At 39.6% G+C, this 21759-nt stretch overlaps 1 protein-coding gene across 1 annotated transcript in view; it reads left to right on the top strand.

Annotated features, from left to right (window-relative positions):
* HUWE1 (HECT, UBA and WWE domain containing E3 ubiquitin protein ligase 1) overlaps positions 1–21759 on the top strand; it is a 1366532-nt gene that overhangs the window by 1001732 nt on the left and 343041 nt on the right. Inside the window, exon 39 of the mRNA XM_068226019.1 lies at positions 10365–10533. Coding sequence (XP_068082120.1) covers positions 10365–10533 — 169 coding nt within the window. The remainder of the gene's footprint in view (positions 1–10364; positions 10534–21759) is intronic.

Below are 21759 nucleotides of genomic sequence, written 5' to 3' on the forward strand. Positions count from 1 at the left end.
TGTAATAGAAGTGGAAATGGTACGTTCATTCGTCACCAGATGGCTCGCTGGACGTGGCACAGCGCTAGCGTTCGAAGTGGAAGCTGCCCGAATCATATGAATCAGCTTAAGAAGATCACATAACATGTGTACTTAACAAATGACATTGACACAAGCCTGGAACATCCAGCGATGAGGAATATACAAATTTGGAAAACACCGAGACGAAATAACAGTAGTGAAGGGACAGGGAAGGGAACTACCTACGTAAATCCTTAATGGTTGGCAACCAGGTATTACTCCTTAATTGATAGCCAGTATCCCTGTTGAAATTGTTAGGATTTCTATGTTTTTCCACAGCTTCCCATGTAATCCTGGACCTGTAGTGTCTAGTGTGGGTATGAGCTCGAGCATCTTGGAACATGACATCATGACCCGTCGATAGAGCGTGCTCAGCTATTGCCAAGTCGTCGGGCTGGTTGAGACTAATATTACGTTCATGTTCCTTGATACTGGTACCAATGGACCGGCATGTTTGGCCGATGTATACCTTACCGCAAGTACAGGGAATTTCATATACCCCAGGATGTAAAAGTGGGGACAATTTGTCCTTGGTTTTACTCAGACTGTGAGCAAGTTTAGTGGCGAGGCCAAACACTGTTTTTATATTTTGTTTGCGGAGGTCCTTGGCGATTCGATCTGTGGTGTTGTGAATGTAAGGATAGTAGGCAGTTCCCGTCACTTCTTCCTTCTGTGGGCTTTGCTTGGTTGTTTCTCTGGGATGCAGGGCTCTATGAATCTGCAAATCGCTGTAACCATTACCCTTGAACGTGACTTTGAGTGTGTCCATCTCCACCTGGATATTTGATGGCTCACAAATTTGTCTCGCCCTCTTGGCGAGTGTCGTGAGAATGCCTTGTTTTTGTGCTGGACGGTGGTGAGAATCTTCATGAAGATAGCGATTTGTGTGGGTAGGCTTACGATAGACGGTATGTCCTAAGGAGCCGTCCGGTTTCTTTCTTACTAGAACATCCAAGAAAGGAAGGCATCCATCCAACTCCATCTCCATAGTGAATTTAATTGAAGGATGTTGCTGATTTAAGTGGTTTAGAAATAGATGAAGATTCTCAGGACCTTCTGTCCAGACCACAAATGCATCAACAACATACCTCCACCATATCATAGGTTTGACAGGCGCCGAAGCAATAGCCTCCTCCTCAAAATGCTCCATAAAGTAATTAGCCACTGCGGGCAAAAGTGGACTTCCCATAGTCACTCCGTCCGTCTGTTCATAAAAACTCCCACCCCACAAGAAATAGCTGGACATCATGCAGTGGTAAAATAGCTTAGTAATGTCCTCAGGGAACAGGTGTTCAATGAGAGACATGACGGAGTCAATCGGCACTTCAGTGAAGAATGACTCCACGTCGAAACTCGTCAAAAGTGCATTTGGTTGAAGGGTTATGGTCGACAGATTGTTGACGAAATACCGAGAGTCCCTGACATGTGTGTTTGAGTCATCAGTCCATAGACTGGTTTGATGCAGCCCTCCATGCCACCCTATCCTGTGCTAACGTTTTCATTTCTACGTAACTATTGCATCCTACATCTGCTCTAATCTGCTTGTTATATTCATACCTTGGTCTACGCCTACCGTTCTTGCCACCTACACTTCCTTCAAAAACCAACTGAACAAGTCCTGGGTGTCTTAAGATGTGTCCGATCATTCTATCTCTTCTTCTCGTCAAATTTAGCCAAATCGATCTCCTCTCACCAATTCGATTCAGTATCTCTTCATTCGTGATTCGATCTATCCATCTCACCTTCAGCATTCTTCTGTAACACCACATTTCAAAAGCTTCTATTCTCTTTCTTTCTGAGCTAGTTATCGTCCATGTTTCACTTCCATACAATGCCACGCTCCACACGAAAGTCTTCAAAAACATCTTTCTAATTCCGATATCAATGTTTGAAGTGAGCAAATTTCTTTTCTTAAGAAAGCTCTTCCTTGCTTGTGCTAGTCTTCATTTTATATCATCCTTACTTCTGCCATCGTTAGTTATTTTACTACCCAACTAACAATATTCATCTACTTCCTTTATGACTTAATTTCCTAATCTAATATTTCCTACATCACCTGCCTTCGTTCGACTGCATTCCATTACTTTTGTTTTGGACTTATTTATTTTCATCTTGTACTACTTACCCAAGACTTTGTCCATACCATTCAGCAGCTTCTCAAGATCTTCTGCAGTTTTAGATAAAACAATATCATCGGCAAATCTCAGGGTTTTGATTTCCTCTCCTTGGACTGTGATTCCCTTTCATAATTTCTCTTTGATTTCCTTTACTGCCTGTTCTATGTAAACAGTGAAAAGGAGAGGGGACAAACTGCAGCCTTGCCTCACTCCTTTCTGGATTGCCACTTCTTTTTCAAAGCCCTCGATTCTTATCACTGCAGACTGATTTTTATACAGATTGTAGATAATTCTTCATTTTCGGTATCTGATCCCTATCATCTTCAGAATCATAAATAGCTTGGTCCGATCAACATTATCGAATGCCTTTTCTAGATCTACGAATGCCATGTACATGGGCTGTCCTTCTTGATTCGATCCTCTAAGATCAGACATAAAGTCAGGATTGCTTCACGTGTTCCTACATTTCTTCTGAAGCCAAATTGATCTTCTCCCAACTCAGCTTCAACTTGTTTTTCCATCCTTCTGTAAATAATACATGTTAAAATTTTGCAGGCATGAGATACTAAGGTAAGGGTGCGGTAGTTTTCACACCTGTCAGCACCGGCTTTCTTGGGAATAGGTATAAGAACATTCTGCTGAAAATCAGATGGGACTTCTCCTGTCTCATTTATCTTGCACACTAAACGAAATAACCTTGCCATGCTGGTTTCTCCTAAGGCAGTCAGTAATTCAGAGGGAATGTCATCAATTCCAGGTGCCTTGTTTAGGTCACTCACAGCTCTGTCAAACTCTGACCTCAAAATTGGGTCTCCCATTTCATCAGCATCAACAGCCTCTTCATGTTCCAGAACCAAATTATCTACATCTTTACCTTGATACAACTGTTGGATATGCTCCTGCCATTTTTCTGCTTTGTCTTCTTTCCCTAGAAGTGGCTTTCCATCTGAGCTCTTAATATTCATACACCTAGATTTCCTTTCTCCAGAGGTTTCCTTGATTTACCTGTATGCAGCATCTACCTTTCCCAGGACCATACAGCCTTCGACATCCTTGCATTTCTCCTTTAGCCAGTCTTCCTTAGCTACTTTGCTCTTTCTATTCACTTGATTCTTTAATCGCCTGTATTCTTTTCTGCCCTCTTCATTTCTCGCATTCTTGTATTTTTGTCGTTCATCAATCAGGTCTAGTATCTCCTGAGTTATCCACTGATTCTTAGTTGATCTTTTCTTCCTTCATAACATTTATTCAGCAGCCCTACTGACTTCATTTTTCATGACTCTCCACTCTTCCTCTATAGTGTTTCCTTCAGCCTTTTCATTTAGTCCTTGTGCAACATGTTCCTTGAAACAATCCCTCACACTCTTTTCTTTCAACTTGTCTAGATCCCATCTTTTTGCATTCTTTCCTTTCTTCAATTTCTTCAACTTCAGATGGCATTTAATGACCAACAAGTTGTGGTCAGAGTCCACATCTGCTCCTGGAAAGGTTTTGCAATCCAACACCTGGTTTCTGAATCTCTACCTAATCATAATGAAGTCTATTTGATACCTTCCAGTGTCTCTAGGTCTCGTCCACGTATACAGCCGTCGTGTGTGGTGTTTGAACCAAGTATTGGCAAGGACTAAATTATGATCAGTGCAGAATTCAACCAGCCGACTTCCTCTTTCGTTCCTTTGTCCCAATCCAAATTGTCCTACTGTACTACCTTCTCTTCCTTGGCCTACCACTGCATTCCAGTCTCCCATCACAATTAGATTCTCGTCACCTTTTACATATTGTATTAAATCTTCTATCTCCTCATCTATTCTTTCGATTTCTTCATCATCCGCTGAACTAGTAGGCATATAGACCTGCACTATTGTGGTGGGCATTGGTTTGGTGTCTATCTTGACGACAATAATTCTTGCACTATGCTGGTCGTAGTAGCTTACCCGCTGCCCTATTTTCTTATTCATTATTAAACCAACTCCTGCATTTCCCCTGTTTGATTTTGTGTTGATAATTCGGTAGTAGCCTGACCAAAAATCTTGGTCTTCCTGCCAAGGTACTTCACTTATACCAACTACATCTAACTTTAGCCTATCCATCTCCCTTTTCAGATTCTCTAACCTACCACAATGATTCAAACTTCTAACATTCCACGCTCCGACTTGGAGAATGTTAGTATCAATCTTCCTGATGAACGCCCCCTCTCATGTAGTACCCACCCGGAGATCCGAATGGGGGACTAGTTTACCTCCGGAATATTTTACCCGGGAGGAAGCCATCATCAGTACGTCATTCATACAGAGAGAGCTGCATGTCCTCGGGAGGTAGTTATGGCTGTAGTTTCCCGTTGCTTTCAGCCGTGTAGCAGTATCAACACAGCTAAGCCATGTTCAGTATTATTACAAGGCCGTATCAGTGAATCATCTAGACTGCCGCCCTTGCAACTACCGAAAGGCTGCTACCCCCCTTTCGATGAACCATTCGTTAGTCTGGTCTCTCAACAGATACCCATCCGATATGGTTGCCCGTGCGGCTTGGCTATCTGCATCATTGGGACACGCAAGCCTCTCCACCACGGCAAGGCACATGGTTCGCAGAGGAGGGTCCCTGACGTATGATTCAGTATGTCCTATGTGTGGCTGAAACAATCCAGAGATCGCACTAACAATAGGTCTGAGTGGAACATCTTCTTTATGGATCTTAGGCAGTCCATATAATCTAGGTGGCATTGCATCCCCCAGTGACAGATGTTTAGCCTCCTTTTGGAATTGAAGACAGCCTTAAGAGCTTCATAGTGGCATTGGACACATGAGTGGTGGGGTCACGTGAGCTCAGCCTGCAAACAGGCCCTGACAATATAGCCGATATCTTATTCTTATACTCGTCAGTGTCATAACCACTGTCGCATTACCCTTATCAGCTGAGAGAATGGTCAGTTCAGAATCATCTGTAAGTTCCTTCAGACCTCTCCTTTCGCCTCTTGTTAAATTGGGCGTGGGTACAACAGCGGACCTTATGAGTCTCGCACATTTCTGTCTTAACTCCTCAGCTTCTTCTTTTTTTTTTTTTTTTTTTTTTTTTTTTTTTTTTGCCATTTGCTTTACGTCGCAGCGACACAGAGAGGTCTTATGGCAACGATAGGACATATTTAATATGAAGAATTTCACAAACCAATTCCTCACAAACACCACACGCAGTTACATCGAGCTAGAGGTCTGTGCTGGTTCGAGATCAGTAGTAAACCTGTCCAATTCCACCTGACATTGAAACAATTTTTCAAGATCTCAGCCATAAACATACGACCTCAGCTATACATTATTATATTTTTTTAACAATATTATGAATTTAACACTAAGAATTTCATTCTTCAGGTTCCGTATTGAATCAAGATTCACAATAGAGAAATGGGAAAGTTAATATCCACCTTTTCAATACAATATATTACGTGAAGGTTTACATTTAAAACATCACGTTTATTTACATTTGGTACCGGTTTCGACAATGTTTGATGTCATCATCAGCCAGGACAACTATACAAAGATATATTACATTAATCGTGACTCCTACAGTAATATTACATTGATAGTATTGAATATAAACATGAGTATAATTAAAAAGTATATACATATATAAGCTAACAGTCAGTTTTATCAAACATTGTCGAAACCGGTACCAAATGTAAATAAACGTGATGTTTTAAATGTAAACCTTCACGTAATATATTGTATTGAAAAGGTGGATATTAACTTTCCCATTTCTCTATTGTCAATATTATGAATGCAGAGTTCAAGCTTAAATTATATCAACAACTAGATGTTTTTTACAATAGTCATGCAAAGACTGTGATATTTTAAAAAAGGAAGGAAAACTCGAATACGATGTTAATATTATAATTATATATTGTGAGGGACTGTTTTACATAAATACGTATAACTCTCACCTAACCAAAGAACAATGTTCTAGAAATTATGTATTCAACACGTCAGATGTTATTGAAGAACTGATGATAAATTTTATAAGGAAATTCTTGTACTTTTCTAGGCCAATTACAGACATTTTTAACTATTAACAGATTTTTTTTGACATACAAGATAATATTGTGTTTTAAGATGTATTTAACTTTCTAAAGATTAATTGGTCTTTGCTACTTAGTCACATATATTTTAATGTGTGTGTGTGTATATATATATATATTGTACCAGGAAAAGTTGTGGGCAAAGGGCATGAGTAGGACCTCAGGGAGTGGAACTGGGTTTTGGAGCCGATACAGAGAAGGATAGTCTCGCAGAGCGAATAATAGATGGTAAATAATTTTTTTTTAAAACAATTTATTAATTTCTCACCCTGCGGTATGATTGTTGACTCAAAATTTATATTGAAATTAAATGTTGAAAATAATCTTCTTGAAAGAAAAATGGCATAAATATCATTGGTTTCAAAGTCTTTCATATGTGTGAATTTCCACCTAAAGTCTTTTTAAACCTAAGCACACTTTTATAATGGTAAATGGATATGAGAAATTATTAAAAGTTTTCAGTTCTCAGTTCGTCAATCTCGTTATACAACACACTTGAAATCCTACAGTCTTTCTACGAGAAATGAAATTGAAATTAAATTTATCACTTTTGAGAAATTATGGAAATTGTTCACACGCGACACTGAAGTTTCACTGTTCAAAATAAATGAAAAAGTTTAGTCAGTTTGTTACTCACTTATGACAAGAACTGTTGTTACCAAATGTCGAAAGATGGACATCTGGAATGTTCCATGTAGAAGCAGGATCGGCGATGTTGACGTTCCCGATGAGGTGATGACAGCTGGAACTGTTGAGTTTCGCACACGAAAATTCATTTAGTGCGACTGGTTATCACTTACACTGTTGAACACTATTTATGGCGTATGAAGAATCACAGTCCTTTCTGTACTAAATACTATTTACAGTCGTTATTGAAACGTTCTTAATCACACAGTTCACACTTGAAGAAAGAAAAAAAGAAAGCAAGTCGATAAGCACAGTCTGTGAACACAGTCATTAAGTTAGATTTTCTGCTAATCCTGTTATATTAACTCAGAAAAGTTCTTACTTTTTCATTCAAAATATTGATGTGACGTGAATAAAGAAATATAATGCAATACTCGAGAGAAAAAAATAAGTTCTGGTGATTCTTAAGTATTAGGCTCTGTAGAAGTTTAATGTTACTTGACGTTGCCTAAGTCCATACGTAATGAAATAGTTAATATTTGTACTCCAATAAGTTCACTCGTGTTACAGTCTTAAATGTCTTTTTAGGATGATATTGTAATCGCGACGCGACATACTAACTGCAGTGCGACGTCCTTTATCGGCGATAGAATTTCGCGTTCTGGAGATACGACGAAAGTACTTCTACCGTGACTGCGCGAACATACTGTACGCGGGCCGGTCTCTTCACTATCTCACTCACACAGTTGTCTGCTTGTCCTTGTACGGTACTGTACTGTACTGCACTGGTTTGCGGGCTATCTGGCCTTGACATACATAGATACCAGCGCAGGGAGGGGTGGCAGCTCTCTCTCGGCCATGTGACCGCAATTACGTAATTTCGTTGAGACTTTAAATTGTTATAACTCAACAACCGTTTGATGAATTAATTTGAAATTTACAGGGATTAACTTTTATGATGTTTGCTATAATTCAGCGTTTGTCCCGTTGAAATTGGTTAAGGTGTTAAAAAGCTGTTAAAAGAAAAATTCTTTCGAGAAATATCTCTAGGGGAGGTGAGCTTCGAGCGGCAGGTGACGTCACTTGACTCCGCCTAGCGTACTCGTAGGGTCTGGCACATACTGGAACATTCTTTACATGGATGTTCGTACATCGGTCGGATCTTTAATGCTGGAAATAACATTTCTTTCAATTAATATGGACCAGGACCTAGGCCTTCCTGGTACATCATATATATATATATGTAAGACTCTCTAATCAGAATAGTATGCTCTGTATATATTTTACATTGTACTAATAGTTTTTTTATATATTCTTCCAACATACCTTGCAATTATTTTCTCAATGGCTGATGATGGCACGCGAGATGCCAAAACCGGTACCATAATATACACTATAATGTTTATAATAAATATGTGATGTCTTAATTGAATTACTATGTCAGTGTATTGAATAGGTGGAAACCTTTTATCTTCAATAAGCATTGTTGATGATAGGACAGGAAAGGGCTAGGAATGGGAAGGATGCGGATGCGGCCGTGGCCTTAATTAAGATACAGCCCCAGCATTGCCTGGTGTGAAAATGGGAAACCACGGAAAACCATCTTCAGGGCTGCCGACAGTGGGATTCAAACCCACTATCTCCTGGATGCGAGCTCACAGCTGCACGCCCATAACCGCACGGCCAACTTGCCCAGTAGCTTCATCCGTAGGTAGTTTGTGGATGGCTGCCTCAACAGAAGTAATTAACTCCTCAGTGGGAATTTTAGAGTAAGCGAAAGAGAAATTAAGAACCCTAGCTAGAACTGCCGTTTGGTTCTTGTCCAAGAATTTCTTGGAAGGATTGACGACAGTTTTACTAGCATCCGTGTTCGTGCGAGAGACGGCCTGTTTCTGAGCTAGTCTCAGGAACTTTGATTTCTGTCTGAATGACACCTTGTTGAATTTCCATTCAGCCTGTATAGCAGTAATGCGATTGAAAATCAACCACAATTCCTGCGAGCGAGTGTTGCTTAACAGCAGGTGTAAACGGAACAACTCTCAGGAGACTGAGTTCAGTTCCTTATGAGTGTAATTCACTCTCTCGATCACAAGAGCTTTGCTAGCGTGTTGATATATTCTCCTGGCCTTCGGTGCATTCAACGTGTGCTTCAGCTTCACACAGTTGGGAATGATGATATGGTCCCTGCATCTCAGTAGAAAGCACAAAGAAGAAAGAAGAATAGACTTCTTTCTCCTTAATTTGCTGAATTTTGAAGCCTTCTTAAAAGTATCCTCCCCATAGAGGTTTTTAATGTTGCTGTTGATGCTGTCACGACCTCGTACTTATGGACATGATGCTGTATAGGCTTTTGGGTTTATGCTGTGTCAAGGAAATAAGGTGAAATTTCTTTACGCTTCGCAGTGAACTGTGCTGTGTCATCAAAAGATGTCCCTTCACTATTGTTATTTCGTTTCGGTGTTTTCCAAATTCGTACGTTCCTCATCGCTGAATGTTTCATTCCAGGCTTGTGTCATTGTCATACAGCTGTCTGTGTCATTTGTACGTACACATGTTATGTGACCTTCTGAGACTGATTCATATGGTTCGGTCAGCTTCCGCTTCAAACGCTGTGCCACGTCCAGTGAGCCATCTGGTGATGAATGAACGTACCATTTCCACTTCGATTATAACGTTCCAGAATTCAAAAAGTCATTGTTTAAGAGGCATTTCTCCTGGACAGTCGAGATTTTCTTTTGATGACGCAGAGCACAGTTCTCGGCGAAACGTAAAGATTCGAACCTACTATCTCTTGCATCCGGGAGATAGTAGGTTCGAATCCCACTATCGGCAGCCCTGAAGATGGTTTTCCGTGGTTTCCCATTTTCGCACCAGGCAAATGCTGGGGCTGTACCTTAATTAAGGCCACGGCCGCTTCCTTCCAACTCCTAGGTCGTTCCTACCCCATCGTCGCCATAAGACCTATCTGTGTCGGTGCGACGTAAAGCCCCTAGCAAAAAAAAAAGAAACGTAAAGAAATTTCACCTTATTTTTTTGTGACATGGCATAAGCCCAAAAGCCTACACAGCATCATTTCTTCACAATTGTTTTGTTTTGTTTTTTTTCAAATATTTTAAAACACAGTAAACCCATCAGTATGTGTATAATGAAATTTTAATATCTGTTGGGAATTTTTCCAATTCACGTTATGGTCACATGAATGATCACTAAGTATGGGTCATTTTAGGCATATCTCTTCGTGATTTTAACTATTAGCTGTGAAGTTACAGTGAGTGCTAGTACTGGATTTAATTTACTTTGTCCATGCTACACAGACAGGCTTTCTTAGCTGTGATCATAGCCCTGTAATTACTTTTGGATCATTCATAAAGATTTTCAGACTAAACTAGATAAGGTATAACTTTTGATGTGAAAATGTTATGTATGTTATGCGTGTCAGCATATCAGCATATGTTTCCTATCAGCTATTGTAATTGTTCTCATTTTTTTTCTAGCTCTGAGCCATGTGCCTACAAATCATCCATTACTTATGGCTCGTCACCATAATTTAGATCCTGCCACAGTTACATCTCCTCGGACGTTGAGAGGTAGTCGTCCTCGACGTTACCAATACTTGCAGATTGGTAGCCCTCGTACTCACAATCCAACTGTTATTTTAGAGAGGTAAGAAAAGAACGTGTTTTATTTTGTGTGTGTGTGTGTGTGTGTGTGTGTGCGCGTGCGTGCGCCGTATTTGCTCGCATATAACTCGCACTTTTTTGGCCAAAAATAAGTATTAACATTTTTGGTGTGTTATATATGCAGTGATTTCTATGTGAAAGATTGTATTCCCCAAAAAACATAAAATTTGCATTGCAAATGCAAACTCATGTCCTCATACCGAGGTGGTGCTGCTCTTTTCAGGCACACTCCCATGGAGGTGAGCTGAATGTACCATTTCAACCACATACCAGCCCTCCTGCCATTCTTAAATTTCTGACAGTACCGGTAATCAAACCCGGGCCCCTGAGGACGGCAGCTTATAACACTAACCATTATGCTACGGGGGCTATTGGTAGAAGACAACTGGCGTACTTACCCTATCCATTGTCACTGCCTTCAATCTCTGAACTATTCTCGCGTGCATCATTCTGGTCACCATCCCATACTGCATCATCCTGACTTCCGTCCAACGCATTTGCGATGCCCATCTTCAAGAAACACTTCACAAAAAAGTCTGTCAACACTATAACTCAGTCACACACAAGTTCAACTGACGGCCTCTCTATATTTCCTGCTGGTGTCAGCTCATGCTCCCCTCCTGCCATCCATTCGGCGTACAATTCGCGTATGTTGTCTGTGAAGGGCTTGTTGATGGAAACACCTAATGTAGACAACGTGCGAGTCCACCAGAAATTACAGCAAGCTTTGTCTTCCACCAAGTGCCTGCGGAAACTGTCCCATACTAGCATTGCTGTGCGTTGAAGTAACGCCCCTCGCTGTGCTCCCCACACCGTACGGGCCTAGTCCTGGACAAGAGCTGTATCCATCCATCCTTTCTCTTGAACATGTATATGAATGCCTTTGGGAAACTTCGCTTTAGGCACTGCTTTTCTTTCGAAAATAACGTACGGTGGCAGTTTCCTTCCGTCTGCAGTTATTGCTAGCATGACAGTGCAGTGCTGTTTTTCACACCCTGTTGTACATACAAGCACGCTAGATTCTCCCTTCTTGTTGATGGTGGTGTTGCATGGCATGTCGAAGTTGATCGGGGTTTGATATGCATTGCTAATTTGGGATGAGAAGCAATTGTTTTTCTTCTGCATTGTTATCACATGGCAATGAAAATCTATGATTTTGTTGCTGAAATTGTGTGGCATTCTGTTTGCCTTTGTAGGCACAATCCCTTTCGTGTTGTGAATCTATGGATCCAACCCCGGCTCACTTTCAGATCCGAACAGCTGATTCCTCCTTTAATCGCTAGTTTGCGCGCTTTGAAATGTAGCATCTCGTGCGAGATACTGAAGCCGTCGTTTTGCAACTCTGTAATGTAATGAAGCAACTCATCTTCCAGCTCAGAAAACTTACCAGTTTTCGGCCCTCTGAATGCCTTACGTGTTCCGTTGGTGGTTTCAAGTGCAGCTTTCTGTTTGCGCCAGTAGCGAACATTAAACTCAGTCACACTGAATTCTCGACCGGCAGCTCTATTACCATGTTCTTTAGCATATTTTATCACTTTGAGTTTAAGGCTGGCTGTATACTGTAACTCCCGCGTTTCTTCGTAACTTAAAGGTCGACCTACACAAGAAAACTTAACTGAGAACAACAATGAAGCATGAAGACAGAATACAGGCATTTGTCGACAGTGCAACAGATGGATAATACCTGATACCGTGATCACTTGACTGCTTGGAGAGGAAAACACTCCCAGTTCACGTGATCAGCTCTGCCGGACGGATAGCGATAAGCATATTGACAAAGACGGAAGAGTGAGAGGGATGGCTGAATGTGGCTGACTGGCTAGGAATGCGGTTTTTGGGTGGGGGATTGTTAGTTAAGTATTTTTGTTACAACCGCTAGCCTCAACCATTCTGCTAGTGGAAAGAAATGCTGCTTCTTCTTGTACTGTCACGTACAAAGTACCATAACAGCAATTGGTACTGTCCTGATATTTAATGTAGGCACGTCCACGGAATACCCAGACTTTATTTCATGTATGTGCCGTATGTCTTTATGATGTTAGAAATTAATGCAAGTTGTATGTGGGGAGGTTGTTTTTTTTTTTTTTCCTGCAATTTGAAATGTTAAAAATGGAGTGCGGGATATACGCGGTGGCAAGTTATATGCATATACTGTATGTGTTCTGCTGCCCCTTTTCCTAGATGAGGGTTGGGTCACAGGTGCAAAATGTCATGCACAGGTTAATTTGGCCCTGTTTTGTAGCCACATGACTTTGCTGACTCCAACCCTAAGGGGAGGGATGTATTCACTATTATGTGTTTCTGTGGTAGTCAGTAGGGGTAGGGTTAGGTTGGGTAGGGTAGTGCGATGTATGTACATGATGAGGAATGTGTTCGGACAATCATGAACAATCAGTTCCCAAGACAGAGGAATTAACCAGATGCAATTAAGATCCCTGACCTGGACGGGAAACAAATCTGGGAACCACTAAAAGGGCTCATTACTTACGATATAGGCCAAGGAGCCTGACCTGTGTATCAGTTGTTTGAAAACTTCCAGCCGTAATGTTAGCTGGAGTAACTAATTAGAAGATAAATCATCTGTAAAATATAACTTTTTTGTTTTGTAAATTTTCTTCATGTTTCTAACTCTCTAGGTGAAATCGTATCAGATAATTTTACAGTCTGTTGGCCTGTATGATTGCTGGTGTAATGTAAAACATCCAAAAGGCCATGAAAAGTGGGGAAAATGAGTAAAATTGTGTGCACTGTAAAAGTGTGGAATTCAATTTCTATTGTGTAACAGTTTTTAACTTAAACTGTTACTTGCAAAAATATCAGGAAGTTGGTAAAAAAATGTGTCAAGTGGTGGTTGTTTTTAATTTTTGCATTGGAATCCCTTTCATTTCATTTTCGACGTGGTTAATCTATAACTGTTAGGTTCTTCATTTTGTTGAAACAGACTTAAGTAGCTAGCAGTTACAGAAAAATGTGACAGTCACTAATATCTCAATTAGAATTCATTGTTCAGGCAAAACCTTATAAAAATATGTCATTGTTAATTATATTTTGTGCAATTTTTGTACATTTTTCTAAGTAACTGATATAAACATTGATATTTGACTCAGTCGCTTAAGTGCGGCCAGTATCCAGTAACAATTAATTAAAGTATATCAGGTTCCACCTTTTCAATACTAATACAATGTTGTTGGATGATATTTACAACATTATTTATTACAGTACATGTTTCGGTGCTCTATTATGTCACCATCATCAGCTGATTTAGAAAATGTGAAAAAAACTTGGCGATCTAAATATTAAACAAAATATTGTCATACTGAACTCATACATATACATATTTACATACAACAGAATATTTATTGGTTAAATCCTAAACATCTATTATGCTATATTAAATATCCCTAATATGTAACAAGAGAATTCTTGTAAGTCATGAATATAAAATTTTTCTCATCAACCAGCCCTGAAGATGGTTTTCTGTGGTTTCCGATTTTCACACCAGGCAAATGCTGGGGCTGTACATTAATTAAGGCCACGGCCGCTTCCTTCCAACTCCTAGACCTTTCCTATCTCATCATCGCCATAAGACCCGTCTGTGTCGGTGCGACGTAGAGACACTAGCTAGCAAAAAAAAAAAAGTAAGGTTTTCAATTTTTTTAATAAGTACATAGACCTGTTTACTTCTACTATGGTTTACATCATTTTACACGTTGATCATTTAGCTATTTTTCTACATAATCACCATTTTGTTCGATGCATTTTTGTAGACGCTGTGACAGTCTTTGTATGCCCATGTCATACCAGCTCGCCACCAGGTTGTTCAGGAAGTTGTGAACCTCATCTTTCACCTCGTCATCGGTGCTGAATCGCTTTCCAGCCAAATGTTCTTTCAACTTAGGGAACAAGTGATAGTCACTGGGCATCAAGTTGGGACTATAGGGTGGGTGGGTGATGCTGTTCCACTGAAACTGTTGCAGAAGAGCAACGGTTTACCGGGCGAGCATTGTCATGGAGAATGTTTATACCCTTGCTCAACATTCCTCTTCTCCGGTTCTGAATTGCCCGTCTTGAGTTTTTTCAGGTTCTCACAGTACCTGTCGGCATTAATTGTAGTCTCAGCGGGCATAAAGTCTACCAACAATACCCCTTTTCGATCCCAAAACACAGTTGTCATGACTTTACCGGCAGACTGTGTTTGCTTGAATTTCCACGGCTTTGGCAAAGATGGATGCCACCACTGGTGTGATTGTTGCTTGGTCTCAGGTGTAAAGTGGAACGCCCAGGTTTCGTCACCCATGACAATTGAGTCCAAAACGTTGTCCTGTTCGGCTGCAAAGCATTGAAGAAATGCGCGGGAAGAATCACCTCGTTGCCGCATGTGGTCTTCAGTCAGCATGCATGGCACCCATCTTGCACATGCCTTCTGGTATTTCAAATTTTCCATTAAAATTCGGTGAGTGGCGCTTCGGGAAACCTCAGGAACCAACGGTCAGAGATCATCCACGGTGATCCGCAGATCTTCACACATGATTTGTTTGCTCAACCTTCACAACTGTCTTGACTGAAATTGACGGTCTCCCTCTCCTTTGTTTGTCGTGGATTTCAGTCCGACCGGCTGCAAACTCTCTACACCACTTACGAACATTTTTGACATCCATGCACGGCTCACCATACACTTCCATCAATTGGAGATGGATTTCAATCGGTTCAGTACCTTTTGCGTTCAAAAACTGAATAACTGCATGCACTTCGCACTTGGCGGTAACATCTAACGGGAGCTCCATTCTCAGCGGCTCCCAAGCCAAGACTGAGTGCCTCAACGCAGCGTGCATATGTTTATATGCGAGCGTGGCAAACATTCTTCACAATATTGTGATCAACAGCCACATGAACAAAGTTCTATATTTATTTAAAAAATAGGAGACCTTATTTTTGGTATTACCCTTATATTTCAGTCCATGTGTTTCATAATATCCAGGAGAGGGCTGGTGTTTAGAATCGTGGACAGTGACAACTTAACAGAAATCCAGAAATTGATTAGCATTATTATCTTCATTGTCGGTACTGTCATTGTTCTCGAGATCGTCGTCACTGTCGCTACTGGTGTCGGAATTCCTATTAGCACGTTGTTGCCTGTTTGTGATACGACCACTACAATTACTCAAATTATGATCTTCAACTTCCTCCCTGTCATCTGTTGGTGACACAAAATCTTCGTCCAAATGAATGTAATCCTCGCATTCACTTAGGTCATTGACAGACTCTGTCAAATTATCATCATCAACAAAATCACTTGCTACCAGTTGCAATTTTGTATCGTTGGTCATCACATGGCAAACACATGAAATTCAGAAATTCATTGTGCGTAAATAAATGAACGGGTGTTCTGCCTGGTGATAAAATTAGGAACTATGTTCTTCTCTCTGTGTGGAAACAGTACATAAGATGCTGTCATCTGACATTCATGATAATAGTACTAAATGCAGATAGTAAGGCTCACTGTTTAAAGGACTATATATCTTTGTGGGCACTTGACGCACAAGTACCCAACAATGATATATTGTTGTCTGACAGTTTAAAGGTTATAAACCTTGTTATATCCGTACCTGAAGCGAGCTGCTGCTAACAAATGTGAAAAATACCTCGCCATTAGTGTGGTATCATGGTGTTGTTGTTATTACAGTATTATTATTATTATTATTATTATTATTATTATTATTATTATTATTATTATTATTATTATTATTATTATTATGCTTTTTCCATATCGTGGTGGGGTTTCAGGTGTGAACTATGTCACACATGTGGTCTTAGTCATCTTACTTTTCCTGATACCAGCCTGATGTGGAGTGATGTATTCAGTGTTACATGTTCGTGTAGTGGTTGGTAGTGCAGTGTATTACATACGTATCAGGAGGATTGTGTTGGGACAATCTCAAACACCCAGTCTGAGAGTGAGAGGAATTAACGAGAGACAATTAAAATCCCCATCCTGGATGGGAATCAAACGGCGTGCCCTTTGATTTCGAAAGCCTTAACACTGACTTCAGTCAAGGAGCTGCACTATTCTCATTTGTATAAAATTTTAACACAAATTATTAATAGAACAATGGATAGACAAGTTGAAGAGTTGAGAGATAAGGTTTGGCTTCAGAATAAATGAAGAAACGTGCAGTAATGCTGACTCTACATCTAATCGTAGAGGATCAAATTAAGAAGAGTAAGCCCACATTTGTGACATTTGTAGATCTTGAAAAGGCCTTTGATAACAGTGATTTCTCCAAGTTCGTTTAGATTCTGAAAGTGACCCGAATCAAAAGCCGAGAAAGAAGGGTTATCTACAATATATATAGACTGAGGTTCTTTTGTCTGTCCATTTCTCAGAATTTAAAATAAATGGTTTCTAAATCGGTCGTATCCACAGTAAGAAGGAAGTGTGATTTTTAATTTTCCACATGTGTGTGTTTTTTTTTTTAAGTCTGAAAATATTTCACTACAATCTAAGCTATAAGTAATTTTATTCACACTGGGTAAAATGGTAGTTTAGGGGAAAGCAAATATGTTTATCAAATATGTATGTTATTAGTGGTTCTATCGATAAATATTGCATAACAAAAGTTAAGGGTAATATAATTTCTGCTGTGCTGAGCAGGTCGGACGATTAGGCATTGGCCTTCTGAGGCCAACTTGACTCAGTCCGGTGGTATTTGGAGGTGCTCAAATACGTCAGCCTCTTGTCTGTAGATTTACTGGCACATTAAATAACTCCTGCGGGACACATTCCAGCACCTCGGCGTCTCCAAAAACATTAACAGTAGATTGTGGGATGCAAAATGAATAAAATAATAGATTATTTATTATTATAGACATGATATAGGCTTTTGGGCTTATGCCGTGTCAAGAAAATAAGGTGAAATTCTTTACATTTTGCAGAGAACTATGCTCTGCGTCATCAGAAGTAAATCTCGACTGTCCTCAAGAAAGTCTTCTAAAACAATGAGATTTGAATTTAGACATTACCCAGTAGAAATGGAAATGGTACTTTCATTTATCACCAGATGACTTGTCGGACGCGGTACAGCGTAAAGAATTTCACCTTATATTATGTCTATAACTACGGGCCATGAAAGCATCGATGGCAATATTTATTATTATTATTATTATTGTTGTTGTTATTATTGTTGTTATTTCCGATCATGCATATGTCTTATACAGTTTTACTGTATCCGCTGTGGTAACAGATTTTCATGAATTTAGATTCTTGTTGGTTAGTCCATATCAACGCCAAGCCATGAGAAAATGGTTGAAGAGAATTTAATGAAATCGTTATATAATGTCAGGAAATAAGTTACCACTGTCTAAGCTATAAATCATTTTATTCATGCTGAGTGGAATGATAGTTTAGGGGATAGCCTAACATTTAATTCTTAAATATCTATGTTATTAGTAGTCCTATCTATAAAGACAATACAGCAAAAGTTATATAGGATACAATTTCTGATTATTTATGTCTTATACAGTTTTACCATACCAGCTATGATATCAGAGATATTCATAATTTAGTCTTCTGTTGCTTAGTCCATGTGAGCGCCATGCATTGCTGACATGGAAATATTGTTCAATCTTGCCAACTGGCAATGGTGCTGATTTTTGTGGCGGTTGACTTTATTGTGATAAACAGCATAGTTATCAGTCTGTATCGGCAAGGAAAATTTTGAAGATGACTAAAAAAAAATAATGAAGGAACATCGGGAATGGAGGACTCCCTTTACATTGGATGTCCTAACATCACAAAATTGGAAGAAAATCTACAATATTGAAAGCCCATATAATTTATTAACAATACCATTACATTGACTATTGTTTGTTATGATGTGCTTTGTTTCTTCTGCTACCACTCATCTCCAAGAGATGGCATTACTACTGCATGCCCACTAGAAGAGCCTGCCCAAATTTTGGCGGGAAGTAGTAGGGAAGTTAGATAACTTTCTCTTTTAGCATGCCATTTCTGTGGTTCATACATGTTCTGATAATTACTGGTATTCTACACGTTGGTCCATCATAGTATTCCAGCTATTCGTTCCCTGCTATGAGGCGCTGATAGGAATGGGGAGCGTGCACACTTAATGGAAAACAGCAGAACAGTGTTAATCTCTGTCTGTGGTAGAGTCATTCCAGCTCCGGAACTTGCCTTTGTTAGCAAGACAAGACACTTTTTTTTTTTTTTTTTTTTTTTTTTTTACGTGTGAATAATAAAGGCACTGTATTGAATGCATACGAAAACATCTACATTCGCAGTGAGCTGAAAAATATTCCAAATGACAGTCTCATTGAATTAATAGATAAAACTAACATTCTTTTTGACGTAATTGCAAAAATATCTACCGCCAATGAATACCATCACAACGTTCACACATGCTTCATCCTACTCTCGCTTCAGCCTCTTTCCCCTTACCCCTATCCATCGTCACACCAAACCCATTGTGCTCACCTCTGCATAACAGCTGTTTCTAGTCCTACACAAGCCTGCCAGCACACCGGTCACTAAGGGCATCCAGTGGGGGAGTGAGTACTCATATATCACCTTACAACATTACTTATCTATACAGCAATCAGCTGTCTTTTTTTAGACTCCTTTTTCTACACACATCATCAATCTGCCTAACATCTTTCGTCAGCATAATAATGAAAATAATAATAATTCACTCTCTTAAAAGCAAAGTCATCTCCGCACACGCCATGAAGGCCCTTGAAGGGATGTAAGGTAAAGGCTTCCACTATCCGCAACCTCGGCCCTTGATGGGGTAGAGTGGTCAGCTCTACGCCCGGCCACCTTTGCCCCCAGGAATTAACCTGGTACTCATTTTTGGTGTAGGCTGAGTGAACCTCAGGGCCATGTGCACCTCCGGAAATGGAAATCTCATATCTTAAATTTTATGACTTCCTGACATGGATTCGAACCGACGTCCTTCCGGGCGAACCGAGCATGCCTTTACCACCTCGGCCAGTCAGCCCCTAATTCACTCTCTTACTTCAAGAATATTGTACAAAGAATTATTTTGAGAGGAGTTCCCCCTGTGTTCTACTCTTGCTAATTTTACAGCGTCATCGTAGGAACTTCCTGCTGTATTCATTTGAAATTGTTCCAATTTTACAAACAGCCTTTCAGCTTCAATACTAAACGCAGGATTTTTTTACTACAAACTATTTTACAAAATCAGCTGCAATCAGCATATATATATATATATCTTAGAAATTATATTATCAATTATATAATTATTTAAGGATACAGTTTTCTTAACTACTTCAAATTGTAAAATTGTATTTACTTCATTACCCCATAAGGGGTCTTTTGACTGTTTACTGCTATCAAGACTTTGCTTCTAAAGAATTTAATGGAAAATACTCGTAACATTACAAAATACTTGTGATAGGACTGAACATCAAACTGTATTACCGGTATGTGATTTTAATTTGATGTATCTCTTGTGCGTTTTTTAATTATATTCACCCATTAAGTGGCTGAAGGTGTCACAAAAGAAGGGATGAAACATATTCCGCTATAATCCAGTTGTATTTTAATAGGCAAATACATATTTTAAAGTATTGAAAATGTGGAATTTCTGTCAAATATTTTCATGTTCACGGTACTCAAATATCTGGTCCTGAGAAGCATCACAAGTGCCATCTCATTTACTTGTCCCACCTGAATCTTCATCATTGACTGCAATCTGTGGGACTGCAAAGCAACAGTTATAATTTTTATTAGTACAAAAGCAAATTAGTGATGTACAGGAAAAGAAGCTGGACAAGCCAACTGTACTTCTCCAGTTGTTTACCTCAGATTTCTAGCCATTTTCTTTGGCAGAACATGAAGATTTTATAGTCCTCTGTACTGGATTAAACCCCATTTAATCGTCGCCATAAGACCTATCTGTGTCGGTGCGACGTAAAGCCCCTAGCAAAAAAAAACCCATTTACGCTTTCCATGGTAGGAGGACTATTTTCGCATCTCTATATACTAGGGCAAAATATGAACAGTGAATGATACTCAGTCATCAACATTTATAATGTCAGTTTCCAGTATCTGTTTTGCTACAGATTCTTGTACATCTAGGAATGCAGAGAGCTACCAAGCTATCACTGCATAATTTATAAATTAAGGTTTTGAATTATCAGTTCTGGAAGTACAAATGTGTTACTGCAAACATTTCTTGGAATAGATAAGGTAAGCGACCATATGGTGAAAAGAACGGTGGGATTGAAGGAAGAGGGATGGAGATATAGTACAGTTATTTATTATTTATTTACTTAATAAGGTGCAGTTTGGGGCTTCAAGAGGCAGGGGGTATAGTGACTGTTCCTCCCAAAAGTTGATATGCTACTTGTATTATATTACTTTTTATCCTGAAACTACAGTGTGATGGAAACACTGGGACGTGGTACTGAAAAGTGTAACCATTTATCTCGTCCCTATGAAACATGGACAGTAACTTACACAGAGAGAAAAAAAAAATAGAAACTGTTGAAATATGGTGTTAGGGAAGGATGCTCTTATTGACATGGGTAGATCAGATCATCAATCAATCAATCAATCAATCAATACTGATCTGCATTTAGGGCAATACTGGATGAAGTTGGTACGAGGAGAACATTATGGTGAAAATTGACCAGAAGGCGAGATAGATAGGACATATCTTGTGACATCCAAGGCTTGTTTAGTTGGCTCTGAAGGGAATTGTTGAGGGCAAGAATGTTGGGTGAAATAAAGATATATTATGACACAAATTAGAATGGATGTGGTATGGAGTAGTTATATAGAAATAATGTGAGCACTGAATATGGTGATATGATAGGCTGCATCAAACCTAGACTTATCAACTTCCAACTTAACCACAAGCACAGTGTGTGTGTGTGTGTGATGCCCATGTATTGTATAGACCTCTTTCTCTTTACATGCTGCTGACCTCCAAGCATGTTAGTGATCCCTGTAGGCCTAGCTTCATTGTTTTCTACAGTAGCTTGTAAAGTTGTCGGGATGGAAATGGTATATCATTGACCAAGCAAGTGGCTGTGGTTTTCAGTGGTTTCCCATTTTCATACCAAGCAAATTCCGGTGCTGTACCTTAATTAAGGCCACGGTCACTTACTTCCCACTCCTAGCCCCCTCCTATCCCATCGTCACCATAAGACCTATATTTTGGTGCAG

Source organism: Anabrus simplex, chromosome 2, assembly GCF_040414725.1.
Source record: "Anabrus simplex isolate iqAnaSimp1 chromosome 2, ASM4041472v1, whole genome shotgun sequence".
Taxonomy (NCBI): Eukaryota; Metazoa; Arthropoda; class Insecta; order Orthoptera; family Tettigoniidae; genus Anabrus; species Anabrus simplex.